The sequence below is a fragment of the Crinia signifera genome, chromosome 3 (genome assembly GCF_055691185.1).
Source record: "Crinia signifera chromosome 3, ASM5569118v1, whole genome shotgun sequence".
Lineage (NCBI taxonomy): Eukaryota > Metazoa > Chordata > Amphibia > Anura > Myobatrachidae > Crinia > Crinia signifera.
In genome coordinates, this window is record NC_139219.1 from 124,466,896 (window position 1) to 124,483,544 (window position 16,649).

The 16,649-nt window shown below is 42.4% G+C and overlaps 1 protein-coding gene across 1 annotated transcript in view; it reads right to left on the minus strand.

Annotated features, from left to right (window-relative positions):
* Positions 1 to 16,649, minus strand: part of LOC146062909 (chitin synthase chs-2-like) — a 99,072-nt gene that overhangs the window by 54,076 nt on the left and 28,347 nt on the right. The window contains exons 8-9 of the mRNA XM_083174918.1: positions 15,396 to 15,596; positions 12,473 to 12,757 (exon numbers count right to left, since the gene is read on the minus strand). Of these exons, the coding sequence (XP_083031044.1) occupies positions 12,473 to 12,757; positions 15,396 to 15,596 (486 nt within the window). The remainder of the gene's footprint in view (positions 1 to 12,472; positions 12,758 to 15,395; positions 15,597 to 16,649) is intronic.

Below are 16,649 nucleotides of genomic sequence, written 5' to 3' on the forward strand. Positions count from 1 at the left end.
TGGGGGCTAAGATGGTAAATAGCCACGATTTCCCACTTCGCTAGAAGTCCCAATTGAAGAAGGTGGGGGGCAGGTGTCCTTAAGGTTGGTAGACTTGATGGTTTTTGAATGAAAGTGGCCAACCTCAATTCCTGCACTTGCTGCACAATGGCTATCCGGCTGGGATGGTACCAGCAGTAGTGGGGTGGATGGAGATGGAAAAGTTCCACTGTGGTGGGGGACAGGCTGGGAGAGCGGGGCAACAGTGACAATGGTGATCCAGATGACACGGGGAAAGGGAAGTGGGGTCCAGTATAAGTCAACTGGTCCAGTCCAGAAGGTACTCCTAACGTGTTTCACTGCTTAATGTATGCAGCTTTTTCAAAGGTGGAGTGGGTACTATTCACCCTGGGGTTTTTATACCCCTGCACAGGTGATTGAGGCATAACACCTGTGCTCTAATTTACAAACAACATAATACATATAAAAATGAGTATCAACAGAAGGCAAACAATGGTAGTATATATCAAATGGTTAATCCACACCAAATTTATTAAAAACGAGTCTTATAAAGTATAGTTTATATATTAATTATACTGACAGGAGAATCAAGTGGGGACAGTGATTAGCCAATCGGTTTGAAGGACGCTAGATTTAACATAACATTGTGTATGGTTGTTATGGTAACCGGCAGCTGGTCCAATCAGTTGTCTTAAAAGTCCGGTCACGTGACGTTAGGTGCCATGTAGCTGGAACCCGGAAGTGCGGGATTCCGGCGTGTGTATCAAGCCTCATTTCAGGCTTTATCAGTAGGAGGTTTGGTCACGTGACTTGCGTGCCAGGCCTCATTCTAGTGCAATCCGAGGATTGGTCATAGTAATAGCGTGTAGGACCTTGTTTTGATTGCATAACAAGCGAGCGTCTGTAGCTGACATAGAGATGAGAAGGTCACTTAAATTTGTAAACATAACCAGCATAAAAAAGATTGCGTGAAAACAGAGTTACCAGTGGGATACAGATATTTACTCATATATATGTGTTCAGATGAATATTTTTTGTGAGTTTGGCATACTGCATATAAAGTCCCAGGAATGGGAAATCTATCTGATTGGTCCTACTCAAGGAACAGCCAGGATTTGTTTATGGGTTGTCATGACAATCATTAAAGTCACAGTACATATTAAACAACAAAAGAAAAAAAAAAGAAAAAAAAAAAATATATATATATATATATATACAATCCAATGCAGCCGGCACTCTGTCCAAATAAACAGCTTGCTCCCGATACATTTTGATGTGTATTATGTTGTTTGTAAATTACAGCACAGGTGTTATGCCCCACTGCCGCATTCCATTGAGGACACCCTCGCAATTGTGCACCTGGGATTGGACTACTCGAGACATTGTGTGGTAACTATTAGCCCATTGGGCACCTTGACTTACTCCATCTACTGTTACATTCCACGATCCATTGGGATTACTTCCAGTATATATCTCACCAATCCAGCCTCCGGTCCAGATTTATCAGTTCATTTTTAATCACCCGTTCTTTAATTTTATTTTTCATATTGTGCAATGTATGATTTTTAACCGTTATTAAATATTTGTACATCTTTTCATCAAACCAGCGCCACTTCTTTTTTTCTTGTTTTTGGCATATTGGGTCTGACAACCCCATTTCTAAGTGGCAGCTCCTAGCGACACTCCCTTGGTAGTGCCTGTCTGTGCACCTCAGGGAGCACTTTCTATACCTAATGTCACCTGTCTGTCTCCCCCTCCTTCTAGATTGTAAGCTCCTTAGAGCAGGGTCCTCTTCCCTCCTGTTCTCACAGCACTCTTCTTGCATTAAAACTACAGCTCTCTTACTCACCTACAATCTATACCTGCATCTATTCTCATTCACTTACTTATATCTCAGCTGTATCGTGTACTAAGAATTGTGCTTTAATTGTGTTATGTCTAGTTCTGTGTACCCTGTACTGTTCTAATGTGTTCTATATGTACAGTGCTGGCTGGTGCAATCACCATGTGGCGCCGCAGAATGGCTGCCTGGGTGCTGCACAGTTCTGTAATTATATTTTCCCCGTGTCCCCCATTAGAGTATATATATATATATATATATATATATATATATATATATATATGTATATATATATATATATATATGTATATATATATATATATATATATATATATATATATATATATATATATATATATATATATATATATATATATATATATACAGCGGTAATAAGCGGCACTCGGAGGCTGATGTAAGTGGTGAAACAACAGGAACTTTATTCCTTGTGCAGAAGTGAAAACGTTTCGGAGCTCGGGGGCCCCGTCGTCAGTTTAGGGAATCCACGATTAACAAACATATACAGTGTAATTTATAGGAGACTTACCCGCCCCCTGTGTGTCCTGTTCGTGTCCTCCTCCAGCGACTTCCGGGTTGGTGCCGTCTCCGTGACGTAACTGGCGCAGGTCCGATGGTCGCCTGCAGGACGTCACTGATTTGCGCTCCCGGGTACAGGGTCACGTGGGGCGACTGTGCGCTGTAGTGATAAAGATGAATAACATAAACATCTCATTCAATAAAAAAGTGACATAACACTTAGCAATCAATGTTGTGACAAAAAATGCTTCCATATACAAAAAAACTTAAGGGAAACAGTTAACTTTACAGTGAAAAAACTTTTGCTAGGTTATGACAGGTTTGTACAAAGCGAACCATGGTGTAAGACTGCCATCTACTGGGCAGAATGTGTAAATGACACAAATACATATAACGTTACTAGACATACTATCTAAAAAATGCGGACAGCATTAAGGGACTGTCCCTGCGATCTGTGTACACAGATCTACATGTGCCAAAGCAGAGGGCTATTCTAATGCCTGTACTGGTCTGCTAACAAATGGGGAATATACTATCAGGTATGGCATGCTCCCATATGGTTAAAGGGCAACATGTGTCTGTACGGGGGCAGACAACTGGGTGCCAATATTAGGTACCCCTATTCTGTAAAGAAGAGAAAAACGGTTTCCACAATAATAATAGAACCCCCTGTGGAAAGTGCTGAAGAGAAAAGTGTAGGTGGGCTGACCACCAGCTATGTTGTGTAAGCTGATGGTAAGAGACTACATCGAAACAGCTGTGCTCTGCCCAATGCTGGGCCGTATACAGTATACTAGGCACCAGGTCTGACCCAAGACGGGCCAGTACAGGACCTGCAGTTTTATAAGAAATTGTGTAGGCCAAGATTTTCATTGAGCCCTCTAGGTTGTAAGGAGTCTAATTTAAAAATCCATTGGATTCAAGCTGTAACAGCTTTCTGGATCTATTGCCACCTCTGATAGAGAACGGTACATGGTCCACTATTTTATACCGCAGGGTCGCCATGCTATGTTTAAATGTGGCGAAATGGCGAGCCACTGGCTGCTCACTTTTGCCGGAAATCAGGGCAGCTCGTATGGCGCATCGGTGTTGGGCCATTCTGACTTTGAATGTACAGTCAGTTTTCCCCACGTAATACAATCCACAGGGGCAGATGATCACATATACAATGTATTTCGATGTACATGTCAGGGACCAGTGTATTTTACATTTTTGCCCGGTGTGCGGATGTTGTATGATAGTGCTGGGTGTGAGCGAACTGCACGTAGTGCATCCCAGGCAGCGATAGCACCCATTTGCACGTTGTCTAGTGCCTGGTGGATGGGTATGAAATGCAGTAATGTCTAGTTTTACCAAGCGATCTTTGAGATTACAGCTACGCTTATACTGTAGCTTGGCAATAGTCTAGTTAGTTTAAGACTTTTAAGATTCGGGTCTGACGTGATTATGGGCCACCAACTTTTAGCTAGTTTGGTTGTGGCCGTGCTGGACGTACTGTATTCATTGACCCATGGGAGGGCTGGGGGTTGAGTTTTTTTAGGTTGGCTGCTGGTAATCATGGCCAATCTGTCCTGTGCTAGCGCCCTGTCTTTGGCCTTATTGAGGTTCGCAGGACAGATTGGCCATGATTACCAGCAGCCAACCTAAAAAAACTCAACCCCCAGCCCTCCCATAAGTCAATGAATACAGTACGTCCAGCACGGCCACAACCAAACTAGCTAAAAGTTGGTGGCCCATAATCACGTCAGACCCGGATCTTAGAAGTCTTAAACTAACTAGACTATTGCCAAGCTATAAGCGTAGCTGTAATCTCAAAGATCGCTTGGTAAAACTAGACATTACTGCATTTCATTACCATCCACCAGGCACTAGACAACGTGCAAATGGGTGCTATCGCTGCCTGGGATGCACTACGTGCAGTTCGCTCACACCCAGCACTATCATACAACATCCGCACACCGGGCAAAAATGTCAAATACGCTGGCCCCTGACATGTACGTCGAAATACATTGTATATGTGATCATCTGCCCCTGCGGATTGTATTACGTGGGGAAAACTGACTGTACATTCAAAGTCAGAATGGCCCAACACCGATGCGCCATACGAGCAGCCCTGATTTCCGGAAAAAGTGAGCAGCCAGTGGCTCACCATTTCGCCACATTTAAACATAGCATGGCGACCCTGCGGTATAAAATAGTGGACCATGTACCGTTCTCTATCAGAGGCGGCAATAGATCCAGAAAGCTGTTACAGCTTGAATCCCAATGGATTTTTAAATTAGACTCCTTACAACCTAGAGGGCTCAATGAAAATCTTGGCCTACACAATTTCTTATAAAACTGCAGGTCCTGTACACCCCGCCCATCCTTCACTGGCCCTTCTTGGGTCAGACCTGGTGCCTAGTATACTGAATACGGCCCAGCGTTGGGCAGAGCACAGCTGTTTCGATGTAGTCTCTTACCATCGGCTTACACAACATAGCTGGTGGTCAGCCCACCTACACTTTTCTCTTCAGCACTTTCCACAGGGGGTTCTATTATTATTGTGGAAACCGTTTTTCTCTCCTTTACAGAATAGGGGTACCTAATATTGGCACCCAGTTGTCTGCCCCTGTACAGACACATGTTGCCCTTTAACCATATGGGAGCATGCCATACCTGATAGTATATTCCCCATTTGTTAGTAGACCAGTACAGGCATTAAAATAGCCCTCTGCTTTGGCACATGTAGATCTGTGTACACAGATCGCAGGGACAGTCCCTTAATGCTGTCCGCATTTTTTAGATAGTATGTCTAGTAACGTTATATGTATTTGTGTCATTTACACATTCTGCCCAGTAGATGGCAGTCTTACACCATGGTTCGCTTTGTACAAACCAGTCATAACCTAGCAAAAGTTTTTTCACTGTAAAGTTAACTGTTTCCCTTAAGTTTTTTTGTATATGGAAGCATTTTTTGTCACAACATTGGTTGCTAAGTGTTATGTCACTTTTTTATTGAATGAGATGTTTATGTTATTCATCTTTATCACTACAGCGCACAGTCGCCCCACGTGACCCTGTAGCCGGCAGCCGGGAGCGCAAATCAGTGACGTCCTGCAGGCAACCATCGCGACCATCGCGACCATCGGACCTGCGCCAGTTCCGTCACAGAGACAGCGCCAACCCGGAAGTCGCTGGAGGAGGACACGAACGGGACACACAGGGGGCGGGGAAGTCTCCTATAAATTACACTGTATATGTTTGTTAATCGTGGATTCCCTAAACTGACGACGGGGCCCCCGAGCTCCAAAACATTTTCACTTCTGCACAAGGAATAAAGTTCCTGTTGTTTCACCACTTACATCACCCTCCGAGTGCCGCTTATTACCGCTGCATATATCCTGAGGATCCATCCCCTCTCGTGAGAGGGCACGGGAGCAAGTAATCATTGGCATCCACTTCTAAGACCTGAGTGCCGGCCTCATTGTATTGTGTGTGTGTGTGTGTATATATATATATATATATATATATATATATATATATATATATATATATATATATATATATATATATATATATATATATATATATATATATATATATATAGAATGCGGTGTGGGGTGCGGCACTCCAAAAATACACAAATCAATTCGGTATCTGCATTTAATAGCAGTCAGCAACGTTTCAACGCCCCAACGGCGTTGTCATCAGGCTATACACAAATCACATAATCATAACCACATACCTTTATAGAGACACCCGGTGGAAGACCCGCTGTCCGGAGACCGCCCCGACGCCATCTCTATGGCGCGCATCTGTGACGTCAGCGGCAGCCTGCGTCCTAGCGTGAAAGGAGATAGGAGTGTTCCCGTCACCAAGGGAACGGAAATACACAAACACAAACATAACATGCAGCACGTAAAGACGGACAGGAGATACATGAGAAATAGTACACAGGACATGGAGAATAAATATAAGAAGTATATATAAAGAGTATTAAGAGGAGCATAAGCGCAGAGACAGATGTCAGCAAGAGAAAGAAATCATAACGAAACAATATGCAGAAAGAAGAAAAAAAGCAGATATTATAACAGCACAGATATCCCAGAATGTTCATTTAGTCCATAAGGGGACACTGTGCCCAATTTTATGATCCATTTGGCCTCACAACGAAGTAGGGCTGCTCCTCTGTCGCCTCCTCGCTTGGATAGGGGGATATGGTCGATCATGCGATATTTGATAGATGTTATACTATGTTTGTGATTGGCGAAGTGGCGTGCCACTGGTTGTTCACTCCCTCCAGTGACAAGTGCTTTTTTGATGGATGACCTATGAGCGGCCATCCTCTCCTTAAAGCTGCGTTCCGTCTTGCCTATGTAAGACAATCCACATGGGCATATGATTTGATATACCGTGTACTGTGAGTTACACGATAACGTATGCCGGATAAACAATTATTTTCCTGTACGAGGGTGTTTAAATTCAGGGCCAGGAATGAGGTACTGACACGTCACACATGTGCATCGTACACAACCCAATTGTCTACTATTACTAGTATTTTTAGATGGTGCAGCATCAGACTTCACGAGTGTATCTCGCAGATTTCTGGAGCGTTTATAGCTCATTAGTAGATGGGAATTTTTGATGCCAATGTCTGCATCTGTTTGGACAATGGGCCAATGTGTACGGGTGATTTTATTCACATTGGGGCTCATGTGAGTATAAGTGGTTACCCAAGGTAATATTTCGGTGGTTGTAGGCGAACGGTCTTTCGTTTGTAGTAGCGTTGTTCTTTCTGTCGACATCACTTTTCTTTTGGTCTCTTTCAGCTCAGAGATCGGATAGCCTCTGGCTGCAAATCGATCGATCATATCGTCCATTTGAGAGGAGGCTATCAGAGGATCGGACACAATGCGTCATACCCTCAGCATTTGAGAGTGGGGCAAACTCTTAATAGACGCCCTAGGGTGGCAGCTAGAATATAGAAGGGCATTGTTTCGGTCCGTTGGTTTTGAATATACACAAGTGGCAACTTTTCCATCTTTGATGTTAATCTGGACATCCAAAAAGTGTACTTGTTGCACATCATGTGTATATGTGAATTTAATTGGATTATTACTGCAGTTATGTAGATTGATATAGTCACAAAGTACCACAGGGTCACCTCTCCAGAAAATCAATAAGTCATCGATATATCGATGGTATTGAATTATGTGTGCCGATATGGCCGGATTTTCGAAGAAGAAAGATTGTTCGAATTCGAACATGAAGACGTTGGCATATGAGGGAGCCACCGCCGCCCCCATAGCCACGCCCATCAACTGCAAGTAGAACTCTTCATTGTACAGAAAAAAGTTCTTGGTCAGTATGATATTCATGAGATCAATGACAAAGTCGACATCAGGTCCATCGTAGGATGCATTATTGGTTAAGAAGTGTCTCAACGCTATCAGTCCAAGGTCGTGCGGGATGGCTGTGTACAATGCACACACATCGATGGTGAACATGTGTGTGTCACTCTCGAGCTTGGGTAGTGTTTGTAATGCACAGAGTAGCGCTGTGGTGTCCATCAAGTATCGACTGTGCTTTCTGATGCACGGCTGCAGTATGCTGTCAGGGTAAATGGATAGCGGCTGCATCAAGGAATTTCTCGCAGCCACTATGGGCCTTCCAGGGGGGTCCACTAACGTCTTGTGCACTTTAGGTGTGCAATAGAAAAGTGGCACCAGTGGGTGAGATGGCAAAAGTGCCGACATGAGTTTCTCTGTGATCACTCCACTGTTGACAGCAGTTAGTAATACTTGGTGAAATTCTTTTTTATAGATTATGGATGGATCACGGCGCAATTTTGGTATGTCGACGTGTCATTGAGATGAGTCATGACCTGTGTGTGGTACTTATCTATATCCATCATAACTAACGCCCCGCCTTTGTCGGCCGGGCGAAACACGATAGTGTTGTTAGATGCCAGATTTTTTAAGGCCAAACGTTCGTTTTTGCTCAGATTGTTATGTGGGGCCTTAAACGAATTTGCAGTACTTTGTACGTCGTTGTTGAGGACACGGGAAAAAGTTTTGATGGAAGCATTAAAAGACTGTGGGTCATATGTTGACCTAGGTAGTATTCGGCATAATTGTTTGGGTAAGGTTTCCTCCTGGATGTTAATAGGTGTCAATTGTCTGGGTGGTGCTGGTTTGTTAAAGTGCTCCTTTAGTCGCAGCTGTCGAGCTAGTTGATGTTGTTCAATAGTCCAATTTAACTCATTAAATGATACAGAAGGCACAAATGATAAACCTTTCGATAGCAGTTTGGATTCAGTAGCAGTGAGGTCATGGGTAGAAAGATTAATCACTACGGTTTCCTCGGTTTTGGAGGCTTCCTTCCTGCTCTTCCTTTTGGCTTGGCCACCTCTTCGGGTGTATCGGCGCTGCCGCCTGTGCGGGTGCGTGTCGTCACCCCTAAAGGGGCCAGCTGGTTTGGGTTTCTTGATCTGCTACGATTGGATTCACTACTGGTGGAATTGAAATCAGTCGAGGAATCATTAGGCTTTTGGTAACGGCCTCGGTTTTGGCGGAAGAATGGTCTTCTCGTGCTTCTTTCACCACCAGGGACTGTCCATTGATAGACACTGTAGGTCTCATAATCAACATCTACTTTAGCTCTTTTATCTTTCTTGAACTTAATTAGTTCACGCTTGTAGGTTTGAAGTTGTTAAGTTTATCATGCCAGTCCGTGTCTTTATCATTATCAAGGTTTACTTTATGTGTTGCCTCAAAAGTGGCAATTTTAGCTTTACAGCTATTCACTTCTTTGTTGGAAAATTCAATAATAAGGAGCATTAAATCAAATGCACACTTGTTGGCAATCGCTACCCAGCGCTGACAGAATGCTGCATCATTTTTGCCTATGGTAGGGCAGTTTTTGATCCTCAGGCCTCTGGGTATTTTCTTAGCGCGATGGTATTCGCTTAATGAGAGTGCATGATAATAATAGTCAATTTCACGCTTTTTGAGCTTTAGGAGGTCTCGATATAATTCATCCAGGGGGGTAGCTTCCGCTAGATCATCTAGCTCTCCCTCTCCCAGGATACGTTCAGCTTCATCCTCAGTGTAAGTATATATTGCTCCCAGATTGTATTGAGGCCGTGAGAAACCACTTGCACTTGTGCTTGGTTCATCCTGTATAGAAGGTTCCATGTTGTCACCGTCAGAAGATGTGTGCGCAAAGCGCTGTTGCAAGGTTGCACATCAACCTAGATGGATCCTATGCATACAGCGTATGAATTGTTAAAAGAGCCACCAATTCAATCCCGGAGATGCCAGCCCTTCTGTTGAATGGTGGAATAAATACCGGATGCCTTTAAGAAGATGGGGGTGCCCGGGTTAAAGGGATGTGGAGTACCAGGTCCGTGTCCCTTATATATATATACAGTCTTACCCGGCACAGCCTCCTGTAATGTTGCTTTGTGGGTGCCCGCACTAGTAGTTCATACAGAATGCGGTGTGGGGTGCGGCACGATAACGAATTGCCGGATAAACAATGATTTTCCTGTACGTACAGGAAAATCATTGTTTATCCGGCATACGTTATCGTGTAACTCACAGTACACGGTATATCAAATCATATGCCCATGTGGATTGTCTTACATAGGCAAGACGGAACGCAGCTTTAAGGAGAGGATGGCCGCTCATAGGTCATCCATCAAAAAAGCACTTGTCACTGGAGGGAGTGAACAACCAGTGGCACGCCACTTCGCCAATCACAAACATAGTATAACATCTATCAAATATCGCATGATCGACCATATCCCCCTATCCAAGCGAGGAGGCGACAGAGGAGCAGCCCTACTTCGTTGTGAGGCCAAATGGATCATAAAATTGGGCACAGTGTCCCCTTATGGACTAAATGAACATTCTGGGATATCTGTGCTGTTATAATATCTGCTTTTTTTCTTCTTTCTGCATATTGTTTCGTTATGATTTCTTTCTCTTGCTGACATCTGTCTCTGCGCTTATGCTCCTCTTAATACTCTTTATATATACTTCTTATATTTATTCTCCATGTCCTGTGTACTATTTCTCATGTATCTCCTGTCCGTCTTTACGTGCTGCATGTTATGTTTGTGTTTGTGTATTTCCGTTCCCTTGGTGACGGGAACACTCCTATCTCCTTTCACGCTAGGACGCAGGCTGCCGCTGACGTCACAGATGCGCGCCATAGAGATGGCGTCGGGGCGGTCTCCGGACAGCGGGTCTTCCACCGGGTGTCTCTATAAAGGTATGTGGTTATGATTATGTGATTTGTGTATAGCCTGATGACAACGCCGTTGGGGCGTTGAAACGTTGCTGACTGCTATTAAATGCAGATACCGAATTGATTTGTGTATTTTTAGAGTGCCGCACCCCACACCGCATTCTGTATGAACTACTAGTGCGGGCACCCACAAAGCAACATTACAGGAGGCTGTGCCGGGTAAGACTGTATGTATATATATATATATATATATATATATATATATATATATATATATATATATATATATATATATATATATATATATATATATATATATATATATATATATATATATATAGCAGTACTCTTACTGGCTACCTAGCTGGCTGTGCAATCACCATGTGGCGACGCTGAATGGCTGCCTGTGTACTGCGTACTGCACAGCTCGGTAAATATGTTCCCCAGAATACATCTAGGTAAATATGTACCCCAGAATGCATCTAGTGCATATCTGTACATGTGATGTATATGTGTGATGTATATCTGTACTGCCATTGTTGCCTGTTCCTTGTACTGATACCCCTTTGTATTACAGTATGTGCATTGTTATTTTTAATGTCTGTAAAGAGCCTTGAGTCCTGTTGGCGAAAGTGCGCTATATACTGTAAATAAAACTTACTTCCTTACTAAGTACCAGCCATGGGGATTTTGTTTTAGAGCTTCCTTGAGCAATTGTCTATACACAGTTTTATACATAGGGCAGTATTCAATGAGAAAAATTCTCCGTGTTTTATGGAGAATTTGTGCTTTGTTCGCCTTGGACGGAGCATTTTGCTCTCCAAAAGCGAGCAACCCTATTCAATGTGAAATATTCTCCGTCTTTCTAAGTGATTTTCGCCGTCTCTCTCCGTGTAGAAATTCTCCATCTTTTGATGGAGATCTGGAATGTGAACTTTTAAACTAAAAGGGTTTTTTTTTTAATTTTGGTGTCAAAAAATCTGTTTTTTTTTTTCTGTGAAGGGGCATGTTATTTTTATTCATGTGCTTATAGCACATGAATATATATTTAATTTAAAAAAAAAATAGATTTTTTTTTTTTTTTACACAGTGCAGCCAGCAGGGGGCCGGAGCGCGCGAGCCGCTCATTAGATATTCATATATTCACTGCACCCGATCGTTAATATGCACGATCGGTGCAGTGAATATTGGGTCCCCCGCTGGCTATAGGGGGGGGCAGCCTGTGCTGCCTGGGTCCCGGGGAGCCCACCTCCCCTCCACATTCCTCTGGAGCAGCCAGGGAGACTTTAATCTCTCTGGCTGCTTCCGTCCCCCGGCTCCCTGAAAGCTCCCTGCCGCGAACGCTCGTCCGCTGCAGGGGTTAAGACTCGCCGCGAGTGGCGGTGAGTATCAGCCACATTGAATAGTGGATAAAGTGCCGTGACGGAGAATCTCCAAACATGGAGAATCTCCGCAAAAACACGGAGAGTGCATGGCGAGCGAAATAAAACGCTCTCCATGCACGGAGAATTTTCTCATTGAATACTGCCCATAGAGGCACCAATCTACACTCATACATTGGATCATATTTTAGGAAGTGTTGTAAATCAAGCTAAATTCTAAAATGCTATTTTATTACTAAAAATATGTCACTTAAATATGTAGAGCAACCAGCAACCAAACATTTTTGACCAAAAGCTATCACACCTACCCTGTTACAGTACCACTTATGTGTATTACCACTAATTTTCATATCATAGTTCTTTTTGTATAACTTGATTCATGTGAGATAAACATAATGTAAATATAGGATAGTTTTTTATGGCTGTAAATTTAATTTAGCAGAAATACAACAAATAATGAAGTACTGTAGTACTGTACCTGCAATCATTAAACACATTGTAGCAGGACTTAAAATAGAAGATGCCATTATTATTGTCTGGTATAGGATGTAGACAGTAGAAATGGAAGGATTTTTTTTTGATGTTTCTCTTCCACTGTGCAATAAATCAATGGTGTTTGCCATGGTTGAAGGTCCCCACCTTCTGCGCTGATTATAAAACTCCTGAAATTCCTGAGGGGCATTAGTATAGGCATCGGATGCTGCATTGTATTCCACGCGCCAGCCTTGCTGGAGAAGTAATGTACAAAGCCAACGATCCTCACCTAAGAGCAACAAGGATTGGTGAGCATGAATGACACTGGTGAAAACAATGACTCTAAAAAGCACACATACTGGGGGTTATTCAGGTGCAGTTGGTACTTAACGCATGTGCAGGACCCATTCTGATGCTGTAGCGGGCATGGGGAAACGATGGTGATGAGCTCCTTTGGAAAAAATGAGGTGTGTCACTGCTGATTAGGGTGTGGGAAGAGGTCAGGAACCTCCATCATTGGATGGAGATTTCCTGGCATCTGCGATAGGCAGCTTGAGTGGCACCAGCCATCCAGTGTTGGATGCTATGATCCGATGCTGTGCCCTAAGATGCATGTTGGATCACTACTGCTACAGTACTGCAACACTACTACAGTATGGCTTAATACTGCAACAGGAAGCATCTGCATTAACATTCAGAGTTATCACCAGGGCCAGATTAAGGACCTCATGAGCTGAAAATGTACAAGGGCCTGTTATGAAAAGTGGAGGAAGTAATGCCAATGCCACGTATGCATGTAGAATCCCTGTATAAGCCGCTAAATATATAAAAGTAAAGAAATTGCTTACATTTGTAAAATAGTAATGCAATTTTAATACTTAGGATTTATGGCCAACCATGTGGCCAACTGGTGTCTTTCTGGTGATCACCATGCTGTCATGGTAGTGGGCCTATTTTTATGTGGAGGTCTGGAACAGCAGCTCCATCTGTCCCATTGTTAATCTGGCCCTGGTTAACACAGGAAACAGCAGTGAAAGTAACTCTGATGTCACCTAAATGACCCCCAATGTCCCTTACATCAATAGCATATGCTTTAGTAAGTTATTACAAATAATATAATAGTGTAGCCTATCTATTTATTTCCTGAACAGACAGCATTGTTGTTATGTTTGATATGATCTGATACTTCAGGTCCATATCCGACCTGTTTCCCTTGTGCTATGTAGATAATTCTACTATTGTTATCTGTATACCAAAACTGGTTTGGCCCTGACTATGTTTCAACTTGTATACCCATGTGCTGAATTTGGCTTAACTATGCTCCAGTTCTGCCTTCCTGTACTGATGGCATTCTCTTGATCCCTTCTACTCTGACTTCTAATCAACTTGTCTGATACAAGAACCTTGTTAAAGTCTTTCCAACACAACTGCTGAAACCATTATAATATTTCTTGTCAGTGGTGAGGAATGCTGCGAAGATCCATAATGGCTTTCTGACTCTACTTGGAATCATACTTGCCTACCCTTCAGGAAGCTGGGGGAGAAATGCAATTATAGGGCTAGTCCCATAAAAGTAGGCATCTCCCCCACATGGTGTTATAATTTCTGGGATAAATGCCTGGAATCACATAATCTAACAAATCTCCCTCACTTGTGTCCACAAATCATGGGTGTTTCCCTGTGTTGCGGGTGGGGCATAATGATGTGTCAGTTCAGCCTCACCCCTAGAAGTCGCTTGCAGTGTCTCCACTCAGAGCTTCTCCTAAAGAGGAGACTTTCATAACTTAACACGTAAATGTTTCTAAAACTACTGTACTTGCATTGAAAATCACAAGCCTGGACCGATTTTAGTAGATTCAGTTTGGGAATCTCTCACGTTTGAGAAGCAGATGATGCACCCCATGCTGACTGCTTTCTATAATAAATACTGTTAAATAAATTCTAACTTAAGATAATGACATGTTTGTGCTCTGTGACTGGTGTTTTATACTTGCACAATGTAATCATACTCATTAATATGTAAAGGACTTTCAGTTTTGTCACTAAATGATAGGAAATGAATTGCTAGTAAATGGATATTAAATTAAATTAGACTAGAAAATATGGCATAAGATTAGCAAATAAATTCTTTATTTGCTAAGGATTTTATTAGTAATCTAAATAAGTATGGCTGGAATTAATTTAATGCAGGCATTTAAAATGTGTAAAAGGTTTAATAGACAACTCTAATTCACAATTGTACTTGTCATTGTGACTTTAGGTATAATTACACAGTATACATAGATAGACAGGTTACTGCTCCTAAAGAATGCTGCTTAGTCTTGGTAAATTGTGTTCTCTGACTTAAGTGCCAGGTGCAATTCTAATAGTGTGAGCAGTAAACCCGCAATTTACATCAAGGCGCTTTATTTATCATATTTGTCAGATTTTGTTTTAGTGTAACATAGCTACATGCATAGCTCTGGGCACTAATTACCTGTGAGCATCAATAGGGTATATTGAATTGAATTCCCACCAGTGTGATACACGTAACACTGGGACATACAGATGGAACAGGAAAGATGGCAGCCAAAATGCAAAAAGAGAGTAAGAAAAATATGTGACAAACAAAAAAGAGGAAACAAAAAGGGAGTATGAATTACAGTCAGAAAGAAGCAAGAAAAAGAGCAACAGACAATATCAGGCAATATATGCAATGGATGACAACTGATCACTAATATAATCCCCTAAACATGTCCCTACATATGACAGGCCAGCAGATTACCACCTTATCAATCAATTAACATGGACAGTTAAAAGGAAACCACTAACATCTGAATAGGGCCTTACTAACAAACTTGTGGTTTAATTTTGCTCTGGCTTATACACCTCTATGCATCATATATAAATAGTTAATGATGGCAATAATTACACTTAGTAACTGGTACCTTGATCGTACTGAACATATTCCAAAGCTTCTCTCGCCTTTGTGCTGTACTTTTTCAGTACATTGTCATCCATCAATGCTGATGCTCTGTATAAACTGAAACATCCTGGACTGCATAGGACACAACCCATCACGTGTTCTGAAGATTTTTGCAACCAGTGGCCCACAGCATATTCAAACTTCTGGTACCAGATCATAGGTCCTAGGCACAGAAAATATATATTTTTTTAATGACTAAAAGTACATTAATTAATGAGAAAATCTAAATAAAGCAGAAAAAAATTATACCAAAAAAGCACACACAAAATAAACAAGTGAAACTAGAGAGAAACTTATTCCAATACTCAAACAGGTCCTGCAGCAGTAACATGAGGTCAGATGCCTCCTTTTTAATATTAATACAAATACACAAACTGTGTCAATGTGGAATGGTGAAAAATTTTGATGGTGTGACGAATGGTGGCATAGAAGGACACACCCATCAGTGTAGAAGCATGCCCAAACATCACAAAAAAGTGGGCATCTCATACCTTGCACATTTGTAGTGGTACTTGTATAAAATCTTGGACCTGTTACCACAAATGGACACTGCTTTGTGCAATTCTGCTTGTGACTTAATAATCAGACCCATAAATGCTAAAAAGAGTTGTGTAAATAAACGTGTGGCTGACAGGCATAGCTGCATCTTGGTATAAATTTGCAGGTGGGGTTTTGTGAGACTGCGCACTAAGTGCGTTGGTGCGGGGTTAGCTGCTAGAAATGAACAGGTGATCGGCCTGTGAATTTTTGCCAATATAACAGGGAATTTTCTGCGCTTCACCCCTAATGGATTCCAAAAACTGAGGATATGTGTTGGTTTAATAAACCTTTTTATTGCTTCACATACAAAGTTCAAAGATGCATAAAAGTAATTGTGCGGGTAGTTCTGGAGGATAATTCTCCTAAAGTCTGGGTCACGCTAGTGGGTCCCCTTGTGGTCTGCTGCCAATGGGTAGGGGGGCCGTCTCCAGTCACTTACTGTACTTCTTACACGGTGAAAAGCTCTCTGGCTCCGTCAGATGCTGGTGTTAGGTGGTCTGGACGGTAGTCAGTCTGCCTTTCTAAGTGCGAGTATGTCAGTCAGTGGGTGGTCTTAACCAATTGGTGGCAGTGGGTTGAAAGTATCTATAGTCCAGCATCTGGGTGTTTGGAATGCTGGACGGCGGATAAGAGGATGACAAGCCTGGCGGGTGCAGATGTTGAATACGTTGGTGGG